Source organism: Lutra lutra, chromosome 7 (assembly GCF_902655055.1).
Source record: "Lutra lutra chromosome 7, mLutLut1.2, whole genome shotgun sequence".
NCBI lineage: Eukaryota > Metazoa > Chordata > Mammalia > Carnivora > Mustelidae > Lutra > Lutra lutra.
Window position 1 is genome coordinate 79,710,497 of NC_062284.1, and position 25,088 is coordinate 79,735,584.

Sequence of the window (25,088 nt, forward strand, 5' to 3'; positions counted from 1 at the left end):
GTACTTCTATGGAACATTTTCCTACAGAGATGGCAAAGCTTTATTTTTGGGAGAGGAACTCAATCAATTTTCTTAATTTCCAAAATAAGGTATTATCCTTATGCTCATCAACATATCTGATATGTAAAGTTCATGATTTTCTTCTCATTTGTAAGCTCTGAATACCTTTACTCAGGGCTCTCATCAGCATTCAGTTTTGGCTGAATGCTATTCAGCTCATGATATTTGAAGATGATCTATGCAACATATGTTCACTTATTCCTCTAAGTTACCATTTCTCAAGGTGCATTCTGCCCCCAAATAGGATATCCCTAGGTTTTTTTTTTGTTTTTTTTTTTTAAAGATTTTATTTATCTGACAGAGAGAGATCACAAGTGGGCAGACAGGCAAGCAGAGAGAGAGAGAGGAGGAAGCAGGCTCCCTGCAGAGCAGAGAGCCCCATGTGGGACTCAATCCCAGGACCCTGAGATCATGACCTGAGCCGAAGGCAGAGGCTTAACCACTGAGCCACCCAGGTGCCCCGGATATCCCTAGGTTTTATGAGAAAAAGGGATTCCATATTTGAGTTAATATAGGAACACTGATTTCATTATTCCAAGATTTCTGAGACCCATAATTGTTCTTAATAAATATTACAATGTCCAATACATGAATGAACTGAGAAGGACTTCCCAGTATTGTCTGATCAGGATTTTTTTTTTTTGGGGGGGGGGCAGAGTATTTGATAGGACCATTACTTTAAAGAAAAAGTTGCGGGGGAACACACAGCTCTTTCTACTTTGCTATCAAGGTAGAATCACCAGAAACATATGATGATAAAGACAAAAGATAAAGAGAGCTGCCTATTTCTTTAGTAGTTGGCTGTAATATTATATATAGAACTAAATAATGGAGAAATATTCCATGTTCATGGATAGGAAAATTTAATATTGTGAAGATGTCAGTTCTTCTCAACTTGATCTATAGATTTGATACAATCCCAATCAAAATCCTAGCAAGTTATTTTATGGACATCAACAAAGTAATTCTAAACTTTAGGAGGAAAGGAAAAAGATCCAGAATAGCCAACATAATACTAAAGGAGAACATTATTATCGGAGGACTGAGGACTGATGTTACTTGACTTAAAGTCTTTCTATAAAACTAGAATTATCAAGACAGTGTGGTACTGGTGAAAGAAGAGACAAATAAGATCAATGGATCGGATTAAGGAGCCCCAAAATAGTCCTTTGTAAATAGAGTCACCTGATCTTGGACAAAAAAAAAAAAAAAAAAAGGCAATACAATGTACAAAAATAGTTTCCTCAACAAATGGTGCTCAAACAACCAAACTTCACATGCAAAAAAAAAAAAAAAAATAATAATAAAAATAATGATAATAAAAAACCTAGACACATACCTTACACACTTAAGAAAAATTTAACTTTAAATGGATTATAGACCTTAATGTAAAACACAATACTATAACATTCTTAGGAAAAAAATAGGATAAAACCTACATGACTTTGGATATGGTGGTACCTTTTGAGATATAACACCGAAGGTACAATTAATGAAAGAAACAACTGATAAGTTGCACCTCATTAAAATTAAAAACTTCTGCTCTGCAAAAGACATTGTCAAGAGAAGTAAAAGACAAGTCATAGACTGGGAGAATATATTTGCAAAATGTTTGCAAAAGATACATCTAATAAAAGATCATTACCTAAAATATACAAAAAACTCTTAAAAATCAACAATAAGAAAACAATCAACTTAATTTTAAAAATGGGCTAAAAACCTTAACAGACACCTCACCAAAAAAGATATAAGCAGGGGTACCAGGCTGTCTCAGTCAGTAGAGCATGAGACTCTTGATTGCGGGGTTGTAAGTTCGAAACCCATGCTGGGCATCAAGATTACTTAAAAATCTTCAAACAACAAAAAAAGAAGACACAAGCAGATAGCTTGTGTTCAGTGCATGGATAAATAAACTGTGGATACCTAGACAATGGAATATTATTCCATGCTAAAAGGAAAGAGTTGTCAGGCTAAGAAAAGACATGGAGGAAACTTTAATGCATATTACTAAGTAGAAGAACCCAATATGGAAAGGTACATACTACATGATTCCAACTATATGACTTTCTGGAAAAGGCTAAACTATGGAGAAAATAAAAGGAACACTGGTTAGCAGAAATCAGGTGAACATGAAGAGGGAGGAACATGTGGAACACAGAGGACTTTCAGGGCAGTGAAAATACTTTAAATAGTATCATAATGATGAACAGACAATTACACATTTGCCCAAACTCAGAGAATGTACAGCAAGATCGAACACTGAGGTGGAACTTTGGGTGATTATGATGCGTTAGAGTAGACTTATCAGTATTAACAAAAGTACCACTCTGACAAGTGATGTTGATAATGGGAGGGGCAATGCATGTGTGGGGGCAGGTGGTATATGAGAAATCTCTGTATCTTCCTTTCAATTTTGCTGAGAACCTAAAACTGCTCTAAAATGAAGTCTAAAAAATTAAAAATCAAGAAACAAAAAAATGCTTGTACATATCTTTCTATAGAAAGACACATAGAATCTTTCTATAGAAAGACACATATAGAAATATATGTGTCTATAAACTTTTCTGTTGAATATAAACCTAGGAGTAGAACTATGGAGTCACATGACACACATATGTCCAGCTTTAGAAGATAAAGGCCAACCATTGTCCAAAGCTGTTGAACCAATTTATACCCACACAGTAGTAGTATATGTGAGTTCCAGTTCCTCCATATCTTCATCAATACTTGCTATTGTCGGGTTTTTTTTTTTCAGTGTTAGACATTCTGGTGTGGAACTATTTCACTGTTGATTTAACTTTATTTTATATTTTTAAAGATTTTTATCCACTTATTTGAGACAGAGACAGAGAGAGCAACAGACAGCACAGGAGTGGGTAGGAGAGAGAGAAGCAGGCTCTGCAGTGAGTAGGAAGCCTGACATGGGGCTTGATCCCAGGGCCCTGGGACCAGGACCCAAGCTGAAGGCAGATGCTTAGCCAACTGAGCCACCCAGGTGCCCCGTGATTTAACTTTAGACTCCTTGATAACTAATGAAGTACATTATTGGCGGTGCTCTTTTATAAAGTGCTGTTCAAGTATTTTTTGCCTGTATCTTAAATGGAGTTGTCTATCTTCTAAATTTTTGTAGACATTCTTTATATATTCTGGATAAGAGTCTTTTATAAGATAGATAACTTGAAAAGATCTTTTCCCATTCAGTGACTTGCTTTCCACTCAATGGTATTTTTTGCTGCAAACAGTTTCTTAATTTTAATGATCTCCAATTTTTCACTCTTTTCCCTTTGACAACAGTGATTTGAGTCTTATTTAAAAGAGCTTTCCAACCCCAATTTCTTGTAGCTATTCTTCTATGTTATCTCCTTGAAGCTCCCAATCTACCTTGAATTAATCTTGTATATGGTGTAAGGTAGGGTCAAGACTCATGTATTCCATATAGATAACCAATTGGTCCCAGAAATATGTGTTGAAAAGACCATCTTTACTCACAGCAGTGATATCCTTGTCAGAAATCAGTTGGCTAATACATACATACAGGTAGTTTCTAAACTCTCTTTATTCTATTTGATTGGTTTATTGTTCTGTTCTTGTATAATACCACCTTGTTTTTTAATACTCAAGCCTTGTGCAATACTACACTGTCTTAACTGTGACTTTATAATATGGAAATTCTCCAGCATGTTTCTACCTCAAGGGTTCTCAGCCTCAGTACAACCGACATTTGGGGCCAGATACTTGTTTCTTGTGGGGACATGTCGGATGTATTGACCTCTCTGTGACTTCCTTCCTTCTGAGACATTGGTACCTCAAATCCTGATTGCTTTGGTAGCTCTTGGGTACCTCCAAGTATTATTTTGTTCTCTTTTCTTCTGTTATATTTTATTTAGCTTTTATAATTGTCCCTTGTAGGACACTGATGAGATATAAATAAACTTCTTCATAGTTCTGAAAGAGATCAACTTTTTGTCTAAGACTAAGTCTTATAAAACATGGTTTCAATTGGTTTTTACTTTTCCCAAATACCACCAGAACATTTGTAAATTAAAACAAAAAGATGAAAAAAAATGAGTAAAACAGACAGAAATGACAAGATCATCTAATCCTGACTTCTACAATTTTCTTAAAAGCATATAAAATGGATATCATCTTAATAAGTATACTTATATATAATGGTAGAATATATTAATGTATTCTACTTAAGAACCTGTTGAGGTTTTCTCATTTCCTTCTAATACTGGTCTTTACTTTACTAAAAGGTATATACCCCTGTTGAGTTGTTAGGCCATAAACTGACTGCATTTTGGGTCTTCCTAAAAGATGGACTTGTGACAGACAGAGCCTGTCATATGATCTATGTTGTTATACTTTTTTTTTTTAATCTTAGCAGTAATATGAAAATCTGAGATTCAATTCATGTGTCAAAAATTAATTAATTAATAGAATTACCAGTGTCTTCATCTGTATGTGAAATGATGATTTTATAGTCAAAATAACCCATCAACAATGGACAGGGAAAATCATTTTCTTATGTTTGAGAGAAAAATCTATACACTTGTCATGGCATAACTGCAACATGGATGAATAATGGAATTAATAATCAATGCTGCATTGCCATCTTTTTATCTTGGTCATTGTCTTTTTCAGAAATGGAAAAATATCTTTTATAGTATCTATAACTTTATTATTATTGCCATAATATTACTTTTGATTAGGCATTTACTATAAATTTTAAATTGCAATTACTGACCTTTCATGTCTTGCCCATGGATAAAGGACATAATCACTGTACTCCAAAATGCCTGGGTAGGCCAAGGTGGTTTTGTCCCTACATAAAGTAGGTAAGGCATGACCATGACCCAAGACAACCAGAAAATATGTCCCCTCTCAAAGTGGGCCAGTGTTGGCTTCCTTTCTCAGGTATTGGATAAAAGGAGAGATAAATAGGTATACCATAAGGGCACAAAGAGCTTTGATACATGTAAAACATGACTTTTCAAATAGTGTCACAAATATTATTTCCAAAGTCATTTCTCATTTAAAGGCTACCTGTTGGGCATTTTATAGTACGTTATGAAAATTTATGATAATAATATCTTTCAAAGTATTTTATGGCTCCAGTATTTTCTCACCTCACAAATTTCTGAGTTGGTCACAATCTTATAAGTCTCTTTGACAGACATGGTTAAAATCGGATTTTAAAAAATACATTAAAACATTTTAAGCATTCTACTATAAGAATTTCCATTCAGCAATAAAGCACTAATGAATTTCAAGATTTCGTGTAAAATATAGCTTGTAATCAAGTAATTCAAATGATGAAATAATTATTTAATTTGGTTAAATAAAGCAATTAAATAATTTGATTTAAAAGCCCATGTTAAAGACTATAGTTATGTAACCTAAATTATATTTACATATAAATTATATATATTTATAAATATATACACGCATATAATTTAAATATGTAATTCAATTTATACTTATAAAATCTAAATTATGTATGTAACGTTCTATATTATTTATATGGCTGTATGTGTATGTATATGTATAAATGTGATAGATGTATATGTATATATTATGGAAAGTTAACATAGATCTAAAAGAAGGATCTTTAGCATTAATCATCTAGATTCTAATCTATTCCAAAAACGAATGGCTTTAGAGCTTTAGATTTCTTGTGGGATGTTAGATAAAATTTTAAGAACTTTTCTTGGTAAAACTAAAAATAATATACAATTAATTTACAATTTTGCTTCTTAAACTTATTTTTAAGTATTCTAAAAGCATTGTCTCAGTGACTGACTTAAAAGTGAGGGTAACTGCTATAACTTGAAAAATCACTACCTATAAAAATTAAAACTAAATCAAGGAACTTCAGAATTGGGAAGCTGACATGAATTATTTGAAAAAGTAAATAGCTTTTGATTTAAGCATCTTCCAATTAGACTATCACTAGTTTCCAATAATGTAACATTACAGGATAATATCACACACATACATTTTGAATAGTTACCAAACATAAGATATTCTTCTAGTTAATGGCAGGATTAAGTACTTGCCTTCCCTCAACAGGTTTCCTTCATGAAAGACAGACTGAAAACACAACAAGGTCTCAAAAGGAAGTCTTGGGAAGACAGACTATAACATTTTCCTATTTACCAAAATGGGCATTCATTTGGGCTATATGTCTGGTTTATGCTGTAACAAAATTTAAATGATATAAAGATCAAAATAAAACATTTTCCAAACAAGGGACTCATTGATACACCTTTCTTAGAGATGTCTTCAAAATTTATTGCCTCTCTCCACTCCAAGAAGGATGAATTTAACCTTAATGTTGTAATAATTTTTAATTGCTTTTTACAATAGCTAGATTATAAAAAGTCTTTCTAATATTCTTTGGGGCGCATGGAGTAAATATGGGAAATTTAATGTCTCACACTGTTAGCTTATGTTCTTATTTTAAATAATTCACATAATTACCACAATTTTTACTTGGTTTTGAATGTTTGGGAAAATCCAATTTAACTGTCTTAAAAAAGAATATTTAAGTGATATCCATACGATAAGTATTTTTAGAGCTAATGGAAATATTTAAAGTATTCAAGTCCAATTTTTCTCAGTATTTGTCAATCAGTGTCACCCTGACAATATCCCAAAATGTATGCTAGTGATGCCAAGACATTAAAGTCTTTCCTATTTTCATAAGAGCAAATTTAAAATTTTCTCCCAGAATAAATATTCAGCTACGTCACAAAGTACTCTAATCATCTTTGGAGAAGTACTTCTTTTATCTCTGGTTTCTAAATTCCAACAAACTATGTTTTGCAATAGTCACACATGAATTTGTGCTGCTCTGGCCTGATGGCCACGATGAAACCTCACATATCTCTAATTGCAGGAGGCTCATAGATAAAAGCAAACTCAAAGCTGTTGGATATTTGATGAAGCACTGACCAACCTATAGCACAGGCCCTGAAGAAACCTAGTCATTAACACCCTGGCTGTGTCCTCCCTCCCAGGGCCCTGTCTTGATTGACACTGTTATCACACTGTCCCACAGGTTCTCATGTAAAAGGATAAAAGGATAAACAGGAGGCTGTACCAGGAGAGGCTCATCAGGGGCACTGGTAGAGAGCTCAGCAGACGCTGTACGGACGGTGCTGAGCCCAGTGAGGGAAACGTTGGAGAGCCTTCTCCTCCTCACGCCACTGCAATTGTTGGGGATTTTAAATGCACATCTCTTATGGTAATTTAGACCGCATCCTGGAAAGAGAAAGTAAAAAATGATTTTTTGTTCAACCATAAATTAAAAGCTCTTCCAGTATTAAATTATGCATTTTTTAAAATAGTACTATTTCTTGAGGCTATTTGGAAATTCAAATTTTCTCTTGAGCTTTTTCTGATCTCTTTTCACATTTTGTAAATAGGGTGGGTTTTGAATTCTGATTCTATTGGACAAGCTCAGCATCTATTCTAGTTACCATTTTAAAACAAATGTTCTTTGATAGAATGGACTTGGGTTCCAAGGGATCTAGCAACAAAAACCCAGAGGGATCACCTGAGGTGCATTTTTAACTGCCACAAGTTTTAATGTGAGTGGATACATAAGGGAAAGTTAATCAGAGAGCATCACACTTTTGAACTACATTGATTTGAATCCCGGGTTCACAATTTTTTGTCCACATGACCTTGCAAACCTCAGTTTTGCTATCTATAGAATAGGTCTAATAACCATGTAGAATTAAGAAAATATGTAGAATAACTTACATGTAGTTTCCACAAGGTAGATAATTAGGAACACACCACTTTCTTTTCAATATTCCCACTATTCATTGTTCACATGAGAAACAGGGGGACAAGCTCATCAGCCACTCTTCAGCTGAATGACCTTGCATGGTCTGATGAGCCTCCTAAATCTCTGCTCATTTCAACAAACATTTATTGAATGTCTACTAATCCAAATTCTGACCGAAGATGCAGATAATATTTTTAGTTTGTTGCCAAAATAACACAAAAGAAATAGCTACAAAATATGGGGGAAACGGTATGAGTGTCAAGTTTCCTGGATCAGAGCAAATATGCTGAAGACAGGAAATGTAAAGAAATGAACAGAACAGAATCTATGCACCCCAAAATCGCTAGAAGACATTTGAGGGAAAGAAGACATTATTGTAGAGGGCACAACGTAAGCAGATAGCTCATATGTTCCCACATGTGATTGACTTGATTGGGGAAGGAAAGACCTTACCTTCACATTTAAGGCCTTGACGCACCAACCCCCACAGCATTTCTCCACAGTGATCACAGAAAGCTGGAGCTCTGTATGAATGAACAAAAAGAGCGTGGGGACGAATCTGAAAGTCTTCAAAGGTGGCAGAAGCTGTAGAAATAGTAAGATCGGGAAATAAGTCAAATGGATACTCTGATCTGTAGGTAATTAGCATACAGGATAATTAATATGCAAGTATGGATATAACGCTCTGGGCAAAGTCAGGAAAAATAAGATGCAACGGTGCTTGGCATTAGCTGTGAGATTCCATTCTTCCCACCCACAGCTTTACCATTGGTGGCACGGCATAGCCTCTCTCCCCTCTTCCTACAAGTCAAAGTCTCAGGGCACTTTGAGAATAGGTAAAATGTGGAAGAAAGCATGAATCAAAGGACAGTTCAATCAGATTTACAAATACCAGATGTTACTTTAAAATATTTTGCTTTTTCTTCCCCAGAAAGGCAATCAGAAATACTAATGAAAAAAAATTTGGTGGATTGAATTTGACAGATCAGAAGATGGGATAGTTGAATTATGACCATGAAAAGCTACATCAGAAGAGTGGGGCCCCACTGGAAGACAGATGAGAAATCTGAGCATCTTCTTCTTGGGGAGATAGGTTTGTTTGAACTCTTAGGCAATACAAACAACCATTTATTATGACCTAAAAATAACTAAGCAGCTTCTTTAACAATATGTAAGAGTGACTTAAATACACACTCTGGTGAATTCCAATCCACTCCTTAAGAAATACACTTAAGCATCGTGTTGATGATGTGGGGTACTTTTTGTTATTGGATATTGCTACTTATCGTATATGGTACTCCTGCAAAGTATTAAATTTCATTACTCTTTTAAGTTATATTTTTCCAAATGATATTTTTTATGGTGTTTCAAAAGTAGTTTATGGTTTTTATTGTTGTTCAAGTCAAGAAAGATACAGAGAATTGAAAGTTAAAGACCACCCACTTTCCCAAAATTCTAACGGGCAGGAGGTATATCTTTCTGGATTTATTTGCATATGGAGGTTAATGCTGAGCTTACCTACAACAGTCCAGGGAGAGCTGACATGGGAAGGAGAAGAGCTGGATGCAGCTTTGCTATTATTCAAGTGACACCTCACTTAATCATCATGAGCGTCAGTTTCCCAGACATAAAAAGAGATCTGGCTGATGGTAACTTCTCCAAGCCCTAAAAGTTTACACTTCCATTAAAGCTAGGACCATGTGCACTTGATTTCATGAGGTTTTATTCAAAGAGAACTTGGGAGGAGAACTTAGGCCTTAAATATATTGTTCTACTCTGCCCCTCTCTCTTCCTTCTGGTTGCCTTCTTGCCTTACTTTTTCAAGACACCTCTGTTAAGCACCTTCAGTGTTATCGATGGTAAAAATGGGGATAAAGATCTAATGACAAGTAAGACATCTCTACAGAGCCTACCCAACTAGCAAGAAAGATAGGTTAAAAACAAACAATCCCCCTCCCCAATAATAAGTATAAAATGACTCCCAAGTTTCAGAGAAACAATAAAATGTGGCCTACAATACTAAAGAGAACTAAAACTACAACCCATAGATGTTCTGGCTCCCAAATCACTGTCCTTCTCATCATGCCATCGTTACATTTTGTCTTCCCTATCTCCACCCAAAGAGTTATGTCCAATAGCCCCATGCTGTGGGGAATAAATATTTGCAGTTTTCCCACTGCCTCCTCGGAGAGCAAGCTACAGGCTAAAAAATCACTCACTGAGTGTACTTCGAAGTGCTTACCTTGTTAACTCAGGTATGAAGGTATCATAGAGTGCATACTGAAAATGTAGGCCATTCACCTCTGCTAGGTAGGTGTCCAAAATTATGAGGACAACTCTGAGGGTATCACGTCCCTCAGGACAAGTGATAACAGAACGTTCAGGAAAGTGAATCACTTCCAGCAGAAAGAATATTACTGATGGTTCACAGGACATACAACTGGACCGTAATAGAAGAGCAAAAAAATTTTAATGGGTTGATTGTTCTTTGAGCCTTGAATAAAAGCACTTTATTCTAAATTAATGTGCTTTATTGTTGAAAATCAGCTTATTAAAATTATGACTTTTACTCAGTTGGAGAGATAATTAAAATAACAAGAATAATTAGGATTTCTTGAGCTCTTAGTATATATTGAATATTATGCTAAGAGATTTAAGTATGGGAAGAAGAAGCTGACCAAAAAACCACCAACAACCATGTACCAACACTGTCTACATGAAGTTCTGACTAGTGTTAATATTCTTTATAAAAAGGATATCAACTGAAATAAGTTTGAGAAATTGCATACTATGTTTCTCACTTCAAGATTCACAATATTATAGTCAATGCCTATCAGTAAAGGAGCATGATTTGGGTACCAATCATCTACTTTTGTGGTTTGGTCAAAACACATCTAATTTGGGGATGGTAAATTCTCTTTAAAACTGAGCTCTCTTACTTACAGATAAAATTTGTTTTTAAAATATCAAAGAAAATACTCTGTGCAGATCATTAACTCTTTACCTCTTCTTTTCCCCTCCTCCTAAAAAAGTCATCCCTCAGGACCAAACAACTATGATGATACTATAATACCAATTAGTTAATCATTATTGTGGTTTTCAAAATAAGGAATATTAGTATTTGAGAATACGAAAACTAAGCTGTGTATTCAGATATTTTTGAATTAATCAGAAAAAATATAAATAATTTACCTGAAGATTTTCAATGACCACACTCCTCCACCCCCCACCCCATTTATGTCAGGTAAGTTTGTTTTTTCACTTCTTGAAGGGGATTAACATTCATAAGCAGTTAGCACCCTTGACTTATGTTTAAATGCCATTTTCTAAAGTTCAATTTTAATATTCTCCTGTTAATTTTAGAATAATTAAATACATTTTTAAAATAAAACTACCAAGTGTAGGGAGGTTTTACATCCATTTGAAATCAAAGCACAACATCCATTCATTATGAATTTACCTGTTCTGCACCCTGGGGGAAATCAGCATTAGCTGAGTGTATGCATGCCATCTCGCCTAATCACAAAATTGCACTTCAGAGATAATCACTTAGCACAGGAAAACAAAGTGAATGCTGTAATTCCATTTCACTTAAGTTTTGGAATCAAAATGGACAGATAAGAGTACGAATATTAAAGTGTCTAGAGACTCCAAGAGAGGAACAATGTGCTATCTGTCAGTTTGTCATAATCAATCAACCGACCTAAATTAAAAGCATGTGACAGGGCTACAAACTAAGCACAATGGGCCCCTTATACTGGTATTTGTGTCTCTTTGATTTGCTCTATTCAAAGTCTATTGTTATACACCAGTGTGCAGGAGAGGAGAAAATGACATACTTTCCTTAGTCACTGAGCATTTGAAACAGGTAATTGAGCCAAAAACTCTAAAATAATCAGTAGTTCTTTTAAGATTCATTATGAATTGTTGCACAAAATGGAATAAACTGTTTGGTTAGTAGTACAGAAGAAATGAGCCTTCTGAAGCAAAATAAATAATCTCTGGAGGTCAAAATTATTTGCATAATAAAATAAAATAATGTCAGCTCCTCCAAGATTTTCAGTAATTTTTTTTTATTGATAATTTTGGCAATTTGGGAGAATCATTCACTTTTTTTTTTTTTTAAAGATTTTATTTTATTTATTTGACACAGAGAGAGAGAGAGAGAGAGAGACAACTAGAGAGGGAACAAAAGCACAGGGAGTGTGAAAGGGAGAAGCCCGCTTCCAGCTGAGCAGGGAGCCCAATGCGATGTGGGGCTTGATCCCAGGGTCCTTGACCTGAGCCCAAGGCAGATGCTTAATTACTGAGCCACCCAGGTACCCCAGAAACATTAACCCTTCCTGGCATCAACAATTTGGGACAGATATAAGAGAAAAAGTTAACACATTGCAAGTATCATCTCTTTCCATTTTTCATGAACAATCTATGAAGTAGATATTATCATCCCTACTTTACAAATGAGAAAACTGAGTCTCAGAGAAATTAAGGAGCTGTCCTAGGTGAAATAGGATCTTGATTCAGTTTTCACACCTGAATCATACAAATTCTTTAAGCTGCTCTGGATCAAATTATCATATTTCTCTGACCATTAAAAACACTATGGATTATAAACTGCAGCTTTATTTTATTAATCACTAGAAAAGATTTTTTTAAACTCGCAATTAGATATAACACACTAACCTTGTATCATGCATCCTTATCTCAGAGATGCAAAAGATACTGGAAGAAAAGGAGTCCATGTAATAATCATAGAATGAAATTAATTCCAATTATGATCAACTATCTTTTTAATACACTTTCTGCATGGACTCCATTTTTTTGAAAGCCTTCTGCCTCCAAACAAATAGGAATTAGTAACAATAACTCGTTTTTAAATTGTCACAAAATCAAAGGTAATACATCACTAACAGCCAATTGGAATTTTGTGTCCACGTGATAACCGGTGTTGCCGGTTATGGCCAAGAGCAAAACATTATGAAGTTTTTTAAAGCTGTTAAGATTTGTTGTAGATAAATTTGTCTTTCCTTAACCTCCAGAATATTGCAAAGAGCTTCTGGATACCATTCCCACGTAAAAACACATACTCGTCAGTTTTAAGGCTAAGAAACCATTCTGTCCTTTAACATCCCATCATTTATCCAGACACACATAACAGATATACATAAATCATCCTCTGTTCTTTGAGAGTTTCCATTGGTGGAATGATGACTCCTTGCAAATCAGTTTCTTCCATTTGTGAATATCTCAAATTAGTAGAAAGATTTTTTTTTTTTATACTGAGACCCAAACACTCCTTTGTAACTTCGATATGGTCCACATCTTTCATAAATTAGCTCGCGGAGGCCAAGTGGTCCTAATATCTTTAAGCATGTAGTTGACGGACACTAGTTTTATTGATGTATCTACAACCTACTAAGTAATGTCGTACATGTTTGAAATAGAAACATGACTAGGAACTGTATCTGTTGTTGAGGGTTCAAAGTCAAAGTGAGGATGACAGATCCATAAAAATCATAATAGAAAATGCAGAGAAAAAACACAAAAGGGTGACTAGAACTGCCTGGATCTGTCAGGGAAAGCTTCCTCAAGGACAGACACAGAAGAGGACCAAAGGATGAAGTGTATTATATTGTGAAAAGTAGAGAATGGGACTAGAGGAAACTTTTTTTTTTTAAGATTTTATTTATTTATTTGACAGAGAGCGAGATCACAAGGAGGCAGAGAGGCAGGCAGAGAGAGAAGGGGAAGCAGGCTCCCTGCTGAGCAGAGAGCCAGATGAGGGGCTCGATCCCAGGACCCTGAGATCATGACCTGAGCCGAAGGTAGAAGCTTAACCCACTGAGCTACCCAGATGCCCCAAGAGGGAACTTTTTTTTTTTTTTTAAGATTTTATTTATCTATTTGACAGAGAGAGACACAGCAAGAGAGGAACACAAACAGGGACAGTGGGAGAAGAAGAAGCATGCTTGCTGGAGAGCGGGGAGCACAATCCGGGGCTCGATCCCAGGACCCTGGGATCTGGACCTTAGCCTAAGGCAGATGCTTAACGACTGAGCCAGCCAGGTGCCCCAAAAGGGAACATTTTTATATAGTCCGATTTTATTTAATTATAGACAATTTATAGGATTAGCTACATATTTCTTTGTAATTATAATTACTGGGAGTTCTTGACATTTCATCTTTGGTGCACTGTCAGGATGGTTAGCAAAGGGATTCCCAACAGTCCATGCGACAGTTACCTGAAGTTTGACAACAGATCATTTAGATGCTATTATGGCCCACATATTTGACGGTGCTTGTAAAATTAAGTTTGCATATGTCTGTACTACCTCTGCCCCTCATACACACATATCTGGTCATTTCTTTCTGCTTCTTCATTTGTCCCAGTCTCTCTAAGCTATGTTTCTACCAGATTCTCCCTTTGAAGAAATGAGATGGGAATTTCCATTTTTGACTCATATGTGGCCAGAAAAACGTTAGTGAGGTACAATGATGGGAACTTGGGAGGCTATGAATATCCCAGAGATTAAAGCAGCCAAGAGGAAAAAAAAAACCATAAAATGTATTTAGATATGTTTGATTAGGCAGTTCAGAAAGTTCTGGGAAAATATTTTATAAGTCCATGGCCAGAGACCCTTAAAAAAAAAATATACGGCTCTAAGAAGAATGGTCTCTCAAGCCAGATTGATAGCACAATACCAAGTTACCCTGTTTAGGAAGAAAAAGGGGTGGGAGCTAGAGAAACTGATGTAACCACCCAGGGAACTCTCTGACAAGCTCGTACTAAAAAAGAAAATGCATCAGCTGCAGAAGGGGTAGCACAGAGTCAGGTGAGGGCAAATGGTGGTTCCGGACAGTAAGAGCCACACCAAGAAGACTAACAGAAAGAAAAAGCCAAAGCTTTGAAAAATCCTGAAACAGAACAAAAGGCCTTGTAGCCGTGTTATATGTGGAAAGGATGACCTGAGATAGCCCTTAACCATGAAAAACAAAACAAAACAAACACTTTAATGCTAGCAAACAAAATAGAAAAGCTGAATTTTTCAGTTGTAATTCTTTCCCTATCTTTTCTAGGGGAAGACAACTATTTTCAAACAACAAAAAATTAGAAGAACAAAGACATTTGAGAAGAAAAGAGTGTAGATGAACAAAGATTATCTAAGGGCTTTAAATGAACTACTTAAAATAGGTCATAATAAATTATACAAGAGGGCTCAAAATTCACTCTTCATCTTAAGAAAACATCTACTGCAATATCCCAACAGAATATTCTAACAAAATCTTATTGGGCTTAATGAAATTATTCTGAAGTCCTTCTATAAGAAAAACAGAAAATATTCTGATGCAAATGGAAGAGTTTATAAGGAGAGTAAAGAAGAAATTAAGCGCTAGTTAATATCAGAATATTCTATAAAACTATGATATCTTAAAAATGTCCTAGCTGTGTGTAAGACAAAAGAGAGAGAAAAAGGACAGGTCTTGATTGCATAGTAATCCACTCTATATATGAATTTAAAATATGATGGAGGAAATACCGTAAATCAGTGCCGCAGAAATACATTTAACAAATGATTAACAATTAGCTACATGGGGGAAAATATAATTTAGAAACTCATTTCCTATATTATAAGACATATATTTTATATAATATTTATAAATCACAAATAATTTATAACATATTTATAGCTCATAAAAGTATTTCATATTTCCTATATTACAGGAAATAGTCCTATAATATGGTAATAAGAAAACACAGGAAATATATGTATATATACATACACATATATATGTGTAATATTATAGTATATATGTTACACATGATGAATAAGAAGTTCAAATAAAATACCAACATGAAGAAAACAGAAGTGAATGTTCATCAAATCTATGTAGAAAGTAAGAGGAGCTCATAAATCTTAATAGTGATGGCATAAACTGAATGGGAAAGTTCATGAACATGAACATGTAGCAGGCACTACTGGCTGACTTGCCAAAGGGTAATAATAATAGTCTCTTTTTAAAGCATAGTTACAATAGGTTTATTTATGATAATTATATAAAGCCAGGTCACAGAAAGCTAGTTATATTAATACTTTCCGGTATTCAGAATATAACTACTAACATACAAAGGCAGCCCCCCATGCATTGTTAGACACCAGACGTACAGGTGACAAGGCCTATGTTCTATTATGAAAACTGGGTAAGTCTGCATGTATTCATTCTTGCTCAGGAAGAAATAAATCCTTCTTCTTCCCCCCCCTCGCCCCCCCTCTGTGTAACCAGAAGCAAGCAGCAAGACAGTAGCAGTGTTCGATGGCAGGGCTACAACCCTGCTCAGGAAGCAGCCTTTGATCTGTTCATGAACCAGCAGAGTCAGAGTTAAGGCCTCAGTGACCCGTCCTTTGGTTCCCTCCCAGGCAAATACGCTCTCTGGTTGTTGGAGAACATCTGCTTTGGAAGCAGCAAGGCCTCCCGCCTGGAAGTGCTACCAGCATGAAATAGATACAAACTAGAACCCCATGTAACTAAAGACTAGCTATAGGCAAAGTTACGGTATTCCATCCATCTTCCATACTGAGAAGCCTACCGGGAATACTCCCCTCAACATACTTTTTGCTCCAGACGCTACTGATACATGTTTCCCTGTCTTCCACCCAAACCTTTGTTTTGTTCAGTATGTGGCTACTCCCAGGTAGCTAACTCCACTCATCCCCAAACTCAGGTGATGAGTAACACCTGCTCTGGGAAGACTTTTGTGATATGACCTCTCCCCCACCCCCAAACCTGATGTAAAACGTCCTCTTCTCTGTTCTCATAAGATCCTGGGCACCCTTGTGTTATAAAATGTATCACTCTATACTGCAATCCCCTTCCTTACTCCTTTATCTGTTCACGTCTGACATAACAGACTGCTGGAGATAGAGATCATACCTTCTCTCTCACTTTATATGCACATATTTATGATCAATTAATATGATTCAACTACGGTTGAATAAATAAAGCAATGCCTTCAAAACTCATATGCTTGTCTGCAGATCCCAGGTTCCACATTTCAGGAAGTCCCAACAACCTGTAAATATAGTATTTGAAGTTTAAAAGCGAAGCCTGTCAAAATCATAATTTAGATCCTATTTTAAAAAGTGTCTAGCAATGCTTTTCAGAGATGCCCTTGTTAGTTCTTTATTACTGTAAAGGCAATATGGTGTTGTAGTGATGAAAATCATGGACAGAGCATCAGAGCAGACCGGGCTACTAATCCCGGTCATAGCAAATGAGTGGGTAAGTCACAGTTTACCCCTCTGAACCTCAGTCTCCCTGTCTATTAAACTGGCTTAGTAAAGCTCACCTGACTGGGTTATGAGGAAGTCACAAAGAAACCAGCCCAGTTCCAGTGGTGGTTATCACAAAAATGTCTTAGCATAATTTAGATTAACAGTATGGTGGCTTTGTGATCCAGAAGAACTGGTTTTAATACCAGGTATTATTAATATTATTTATAATATTATGGTCACCATCAATATTAATAGAAGGCAATACTGCTTTTAAATCTATTACCAATCCATAGCACTTAAAAAATCCAAGGGGTTTAAAAACTATTACTCTTTGTTCCCTCTATTACCTCATAAAGAATAAGTTTCCACTCCAAAGGAAATTGCTTTTCTATCTACTGTTCTGGTTAACACTAATTAAATGGAGCTAAGCCCACAGGACTGTGTCTAGTTCCTTCTCTAAAAGGAATCAATTAACAGTTAGGAATTGCCATGGGGAAAGAAGGGTCACCATATCCTGATGTGACTGAATGACAAATGCCACAGCTGGAAAGAGATTAGAGAGCATCTCAGGTCAAGAAAGAACATAAATGGTTGCCCCATGTGTCCAACGTAGAGGAAAAAGAAAATTAAGTAAAATGTCATGGAGTCAAATTCTAGCTAATGAGGGCAGGCTCTGCGGGCACCCTGAATGAGGGAAAAAAGGTCAAGTCTATTTCTTTGAAAGCTCCAGCACATACAGGAAACGTTATACCTTTAAGAGGATAATGACCTCATTTACATGAGGAACAACCGCGCACAAACCACCCTTTAGACTGCTTACAAAAGGCTGGTGGTACACAAGGCGAGGTACAGTACTCTCTGAAATGCTCTGATAGACCGTGGGGTTTCTGGCAACAAATGGCATCACTGTTGACAAGTACATTTGCACGCAGAGACACCAGACTGAGGTCCTAGATGCTTGCTTTGAGTTGAAGTTTTACTGTACCTTTCATAAAAACAGATGCTTACTTTGGACTCATAAACAACAGAACCCTTAAAAGCTGTGAAATCTGCTGGGTATTCCCACTGCAGAAGAAGCAAGAATTCAGTGCAGGCTGAACTGAATCCAGGGCTTGCTGCAGGCAGGAATAGTTCTCGCTACTGCTGAGGGGACCCAGAGAAGGGGACATGCTTTTAAGAACTGGGCTGACTCATTCATTGTTCTACTCTGGCTCACCAGAATAAGAGCTCGATCCATTGAAAATCTAAGGTGATGCTTTTTAGTCAGGTGCATTGAGGTACAACTTAAATTAAGTAAAATCCATGCTTTTTTGTGTACGGTTTTGATAAATAAATCATCATGTAACTAACACCATAATGGGCCAATTTTATCAACTCCTCTCAAATTCTCCCATGCCACTGTGTAGACAATCCCCTCCTCTCCCCCCACCCACCTGCCCTGGCAACCCCTGATTTATTTTCTGTCCCTTTTTCAAAATGTCACATCAATGTAGCCTTTTGAGTATAGCTCTGTCAGCATAATGTGTTTCAAATTCATGCATGTTGTATGTGAATCCGTAGTTCGCTCTTGTGTATGGCTGAGTTGTAGTCCACTGGTTGATATGAAACAGCCTGCTTTACAACTCCCCAGGGGGATGCTTCCCATAGACCATCAGTTTATCCATCTAGCAGGGCATTAGGGCATATAGTCATTCTGAGATTGAGGCTGGTAAGGTCATAGGATCCAGGGCCCAGGTTCCAGTGGGACGGCAGAGGCAGAAAGGAATGTTTGTGATCAGTCCAGGACATCCGTAACACATGGACTTTACTGTTGAAAACAATTTTTTTTTACAACACTGGACAGCAAATGACTTTGGGAGGAGATAAGGTGGCTTCACTGCTGTTTCCACCTACCACTTGTAAGCTGCAGGATCTCTCTGTACCTCATTTCCCTCACCTTTTGAAACAGGTATAATTATAAACTCAAATAACAGTTTCACAATCATTTTAATGAGAAAACATTTAAAAATAACAGTATTATATCTGGCATTACGCTGTGGTAGTACACAAAATATGGTGAAACATAGTAGATAGTGTAGATTTATAATAATCTTATTTTTTTTGTCATTAGCAAAAAATAAATCCAAAATAGATCATAGACTTAAACATAAAACCTAAACCATAAAACTTCTAGAAGACAACCTTAGAGAAAATGTTTGCGACCCTGGGCTAAGCAAAGATTTCTTAGATACAACCAACACTTTCATTAATTTTCAAAAATTGGTAGACTTCATCAAAATTAAAAACTTCTGATCTTCAAAAGATCTCTTAAGAAAATAAAGAGATAAGCTACAATCTGGCAGAAAGTATTTGCAAATTACATTTCTGATAAAGGACTTGTAGCTAGACTATGTTAAAAACTCTCAACAATATTAAGAACAAAAAAATAGGTTTGAAAGACAGTTGATCAAAGAATCTAATGTAGATGGTAAATAAGCACATGAAACCTAGTTCACTGCGGGTACATTGTAGTTTCAGTGGGCTTTGGTACATTAGTTAAGAACTATTATCTCTATTTATGATATTCTTTCAGGTGTAAAGTTATTCTTTTTTTTTTTTTAAGATTTTATTTATTTATTTGACAGAGATCACAAGTAGGCAGAGAAGCAGGCAGAGAGAGAAAGAAGAGGAAGCAGGCTCCCTGTGGAGCAGACAGCCCGATGTGGGGCTCGATCCCCAGACCCTGGGATCATGACCTGAGCTGAAGGCAGAGACTTTAACCCACTGAGCCACCCAGGTGCCCCGGTGTAAAATTATTCTTGTTCTAAATATTTAATTTACAAATTAACATGTTTGGGGACATAACCCATATATAGGTCTGTCTATACTTATTATAGGATCTTATATCACATTCCACCTTTATAACTGAAATCATAAACTTTGGTCCTACTTAAGAAAATATTTTGGGAGATCATCATTACCAATTTTTAGAAAACACCACGAGTACTTGCAGATTATGATTTTTAATCTAAATTAACTATGTTTGGACAAGCTTTAATTAATTTTGTGCAGCAACATTCATGTTTTGAATATCAAAATGCTCTGCATGTGTATGGTAAGTGAAATATTATTGCAATTTTGTTCATTTCTTCATTCAATATACATTTTATTCTCATACAGAATAGTCATATCTGAAATTTAGCATTTAATTCTACTTTCCTGTTTCACATTGCAAATCCCAATGTCATTATTATTTAAAGCAACAAAGGGTTTATTTTATCAGCGTCTAAATTCTAAATAAGCTACCTAGTGATTTCAGGACAAAAAAGGATAAATAGCATAGGAAAAAAACGTTTAAAAGAAGATAGATGTAAATTTTTATGTAAATATGGTATTTCCTATTCCAGTTTTAGGTAGTAATGCTCTTCCCATGAGATATACCAAGCACTGAGAGGGAGGGGAACAAAGTAGTTCTCAAATTATATATGTAATCCTTGAAATTCAGATAGTATCTCCTTTCCTAGTCTACAGGAATATTCTCCTATGGTCGAGTATCATTTCATGTGATGGCAGAGTTCACTGTACACTGGCATGTAGATAACACGGAGGCAGAAAGGACTGTGTTATTCAATACAGTGTAACCCGTTAGGAGGGCCAGTTGTGGAGCAAGACAACCTGGTTTGAAACTCAGCTTCACCACTTATGAGGTGTCTAAACCTGGCCATGATTCCTGATTCTGTAGGAGTTGGTAACCGCATCTGCACAATGAGAGTGATAACAGTAACAGTAATTCAGGTTTTGAATGTGGACAAATTAGGCTAAAACTCATGACACTTTTGAGAGGGGATTTCTGGAGAATAATTTAGATCATCCTGAATCCAGACCTACATATGGGTTTTCCAAATTATCATATCTGCTACAAATTTAGTATCACTTTGCCTGTTCCTTTCCAATATTTCTACTTCATTTCTTTTTTGTAGCATTATTCCATTTTCTAAGAATTTCCTGAACAATGTTGAAATATGCTCTTTTCTTCTTAAACTTAATTGGACTGTGCTTTGCATATTCTTGTTAAAAATGATGTGGATTTAACTATTTCTTATTAAAATTCATGAAAGATTATAAAAATTGACTTACTAATAATGTCAAATCAACTTTTTATTCCTAAAGTAACTTGGTTATTTTGTATTATTCTTTTGTATTCTTACAGATTCTATTTTTCTCAATACTTTATTTAGGACTTTTATATCCAGAAAGAAAAAATATTTCATTAATTGCTTGTAGGTTCTGATTTCAGGTATTCCTGGGTTTTAAGTACCATTTTACTACTAAGTAACTGAATGATTTCTGGCAAATTATGTAATTTTTCTACACTTCTGAAAAAGGCTTATCATAGTGCCTAGTGAATGGTTAAGTGTTTAAAAACACTCATCATCCCATTAGTGGACACAGTCTATTCTTTCTTAGTTTCCTTTCTGTCTTAGTCAGCTTGGGCTGCTGTAACAAAATATTACAGACTGGAGAGCTTATAAACCAACAGTTCTGGAGGTTGGGAAGTCCAAGATCAAGGCAGTAGCAGATTCAGTGTCTGATGAGTCTGTTTCCTGGTTCACAGATAGAGGTCTTTCCCTGTCACTAATTGTAGATGGCAGAAGGGGGGATAGAGCTCTCTGGGGTACCTTTTTTTTTTTTTTTTTTTTTAAGATTTTATTTATTTATTTGACAGAGATCACAAGCAGGCAGAGAGGCAGGCAGAGAGAGAGGAAGAAGCAGGCTCCCCACCGAGCAGAGAGCCTGATGCGGGGCTCGATCCCAGGACCCTGGGATCATGACCTGAGCCAAAGGCAGAGGCTTTAACCCACTGAGCCACCCAGGCGCCTCTGGGGTATTTTTTTTTTTTAAGATTTTATTTATTTATTTGATAGACAGAGATCACAAGTAGGCAGAGAGGCAGGCAGAGAGAGAGGAGGAAGTAGGCTCCTTGCTGAGCAGAGAGCCCAATGCGGGGCTCGATCCCAGGACCTGGGATCATGACCTGAGCCGAAGGCAGAGGCTTTAACCCACTGAGCCATCCAGGCGCCCCTGGGGTATCTTTTATAAGGGCACTAATCCCATTCATGAGGATCTACCCTCATGACCTAATCACCACCTAAGATCAATCACTTCGGAGTAGGGATTTCAATGCGAAGTTCAGGGACGTAAACATTCAATCCGTGGCATTTCCTTTTCCTTCTTAAACTGTCTTTTCCACGTTTTAGTATTAAAATTTTGCTGGGTTAGGGTAAGGTATTTGACAAGATTTTCAACTTTCATGTGTTCTGAAATAGTCTGTACTTAGGTGTTTGATAGAAGTTCTACCAAAATTGCCGACACAATTCTCTTTCTTTGAGTGTGCGGGGAAAAAGTTAATACATCTTAAAGAAATTGTAATTTTTTTTTCTATCAGTAAGTGTGTGTATGTGTGTGTGACTGTATATACCAGAGAGTAAAGAGAACATTCCAATGAATTATTACAACCCAAATTATATGACAGTGAATAAATCTTACTGTTAAAATATATTTCAGTACTCAATTGATTTTAGTTGTATCTGTAATGAAAATAATAGACTTTAATATAAATGTGCAGTTTTAAATTAATAAACTGTGAATACTTGAATCACAACATGATTAGCATACATTTAACATGATAATCCTTACCTTAAATCATAAAATATTATTTGTAATGATAAGTAAACATTAAAATAAACATTAAAAACAAAGGACAATTTGTACATCAACTTCCAGCTTTGGTAAGTTAAAAGCTCCAGCCATTATTAAATGCTGCATTCTATCAGAAGGCCATATGGCAGAAGAGAGTGTAATCATTTTCCTGGACACTTTTTTAGTAATTTTCCTAGATGAAAATGATAAAGACAAAAACCAGAAACCCAAGCCATGTGCCACATTTATCTAAAAAGCTGATGAAAATAAACCCTAAAAGTGGAAATTTTAATGGAAGAAAATTGATTTGATAATAAGCAGAGAATAGTTTCAACATGTACCATGTGTCAATTTTAGCCCATCTTCCTAAAGGGTGCTATAAACATAATATTAGCACAAGGGATTCTAAGCAAAATGATCCAAAAGGTGATTTTGCCTGTAGGATTATTACATTTGGTAGAGCTTTGAAGTCTTTTCAAAGGTCATTGTTCTTGGCACTCAAAGATGGTATCTGGCCTTCAACATTTCTTGGCTCACTCTACATTTACAGTAACACTCTCTGAATTATTTCTACACTCAACATGATTAAAGCAAACAGATACAGCCTCCTCCAACATATTCCAAAGTAGCAAAAGATTCATGGTCATTCCTCTAGGATTTTATATTCTAGCTGAGGAAAGATGGTAAATATACTAAAAACAAACAAAATAGGTCAAGTAGACCATAACACAGTATGTAACCAAACATGGATTTGGAGATTGTAAAGGTCAGGAAGAGTTCCTGGGAAGGAGAAGGGAGACTGCACAGAACGATATGCTGTAAAAGTTGAAGGCAAGTATTAATCTTGGATTGAAGAAGAAAAAAAATTTCTCAGATAGAAACACAGTGGGAATAAGGTTCAGGAGAGGAAATAAATGTGGGAAATTTGGGGTATTGAAGGAATCAACATGTCTGGATGGGAAGGTTACTACAGTCAAAAAGTGGGAAAGACAGTGGACAGTTTATTTGAGGTCAGCTGATGGCCAACATTGGAATTTCAAGTTGAGACTCTAGAATGTAGTAAGACATCATTTAAAGTCTTTAAAAAAAAAAAGACAGGAATTTATTTTAGTTAAAAGTATCACATATAGAAAAGAGCATATAAGAACTATGGGTAGAGTAAAGAATAATAACAAACTTTCTATGCAAATGAAGAAAATTACCATTACCTTAGAAACTGCCTTGTGATCCCCTCCCCAGCTAGGTGGATTACATAAAAAAGGGTTTTGGTGAGATTAGCTGACTCATGTTTAGAGCATGTAAAGGGAAAACACAGAAAATACAGAGACACTTGAGAAAGCAACAAGAACCCAGGAGGCCTTGAGCTAGGAAAGAAGCATGGGAACAGAATACAGAAGAAAGGAACAAGCTATGGAAGAATGGGAAGGCAAATATGACTCCAGTTGTTTGTTTTGCTTGTTTATTTTTGGAGTTGTTTTAGTTTGGCTTGTTTTTGGATGCATGAAACAAAATATTGGCACCACAAAAAAAGAAAAAAAAAAGGAAAGAAAGGAAGATTTGAAGGAAAGGCCCATGTTTTAGACCCATAGTTGAGAGAATGAAACGTTTAATTGTAAAAACTACATCAGTACAGTAGGGACTACACAGACCTTTGAGAAGTAAGAAGTAGAGCAAGACTTAGGATTTGAGGCCTGAGGGCGAAGAAAGAACCAGGTGGCAGGCTTGAAAGAGGAGGAAGCACAGAGCAGGGGGACCCAGGAGCACATGGTCACAGATGAAGGAGGAAGAAAGCCTTTGGAGAAGGAAAAATTGTGTGGCCTGAGAAAACAGCTCCATACTTTAAACATCAGATCAGTTAGAGACCTTTGCAAGAGTAAGGGAGGCAGCAGAACGCAGCCTGCTGGAAGCTAAGGAAGAGAAAGAAAGGAGAGGAAAGCAGTTATGTTAAGTACTTCTTTCCTCATTTAGAAAACCAAATGAATCTCCTGTACATAGACCAATGGGACAGAATAGAGCCGAGATAAGGACTCTCAACTCTTTGATCAACTAATCTTCAACAAAAGCAGGAAAAAATATCCAATGGAAGAAAGACAGTCTCTTCAATAAATGGTGCTAGGAAAATTGGACAGCCACCTGCAGAAGGATGAAACTGGACCATTCTCTTACATCACACACAAAGATAAACTCTAAATGGATAAAAGACCTCAATGTGAGACAGGAATCCATCAAAATCCTAGAGGAGAATGTAGGCAGTAATCTCTTTGCCATCAGCCACAGCA

At 36.0% G+C, this 25,088-nt stretch overlaps 1 protein-coding gene across 2 annotated transcripts in view; it reads right to left on the minus strand.

The window, feature by feature from the left end:
- Positions 1 to 25,088, minus strand: part of PRKD1 (protein kinase D1) — a 330,955-nt gene that overhangs the window by 73,834 nt on the left and 232,033 nt on the right. For both annotated transcript variants that reach the window (XM_047737162.1, XM_047737160.1), the window contains exons 3-4: positions 8,312 to 8,443; positions 7,166 to 7,326 (exon numbers count right to left, since the gene is read on the minus strand). In XM_047737162.1, coding sequence (XP_047593118.1) covers positions 7,166 to 7,326; positions 8,312 to 8,443 — 293 coding nt within the window. The remainder of the gene's footprint in view (positions 1 to 7,165; positions 7,327 to 8,311; positions 8,444 to 25,088) is intronic.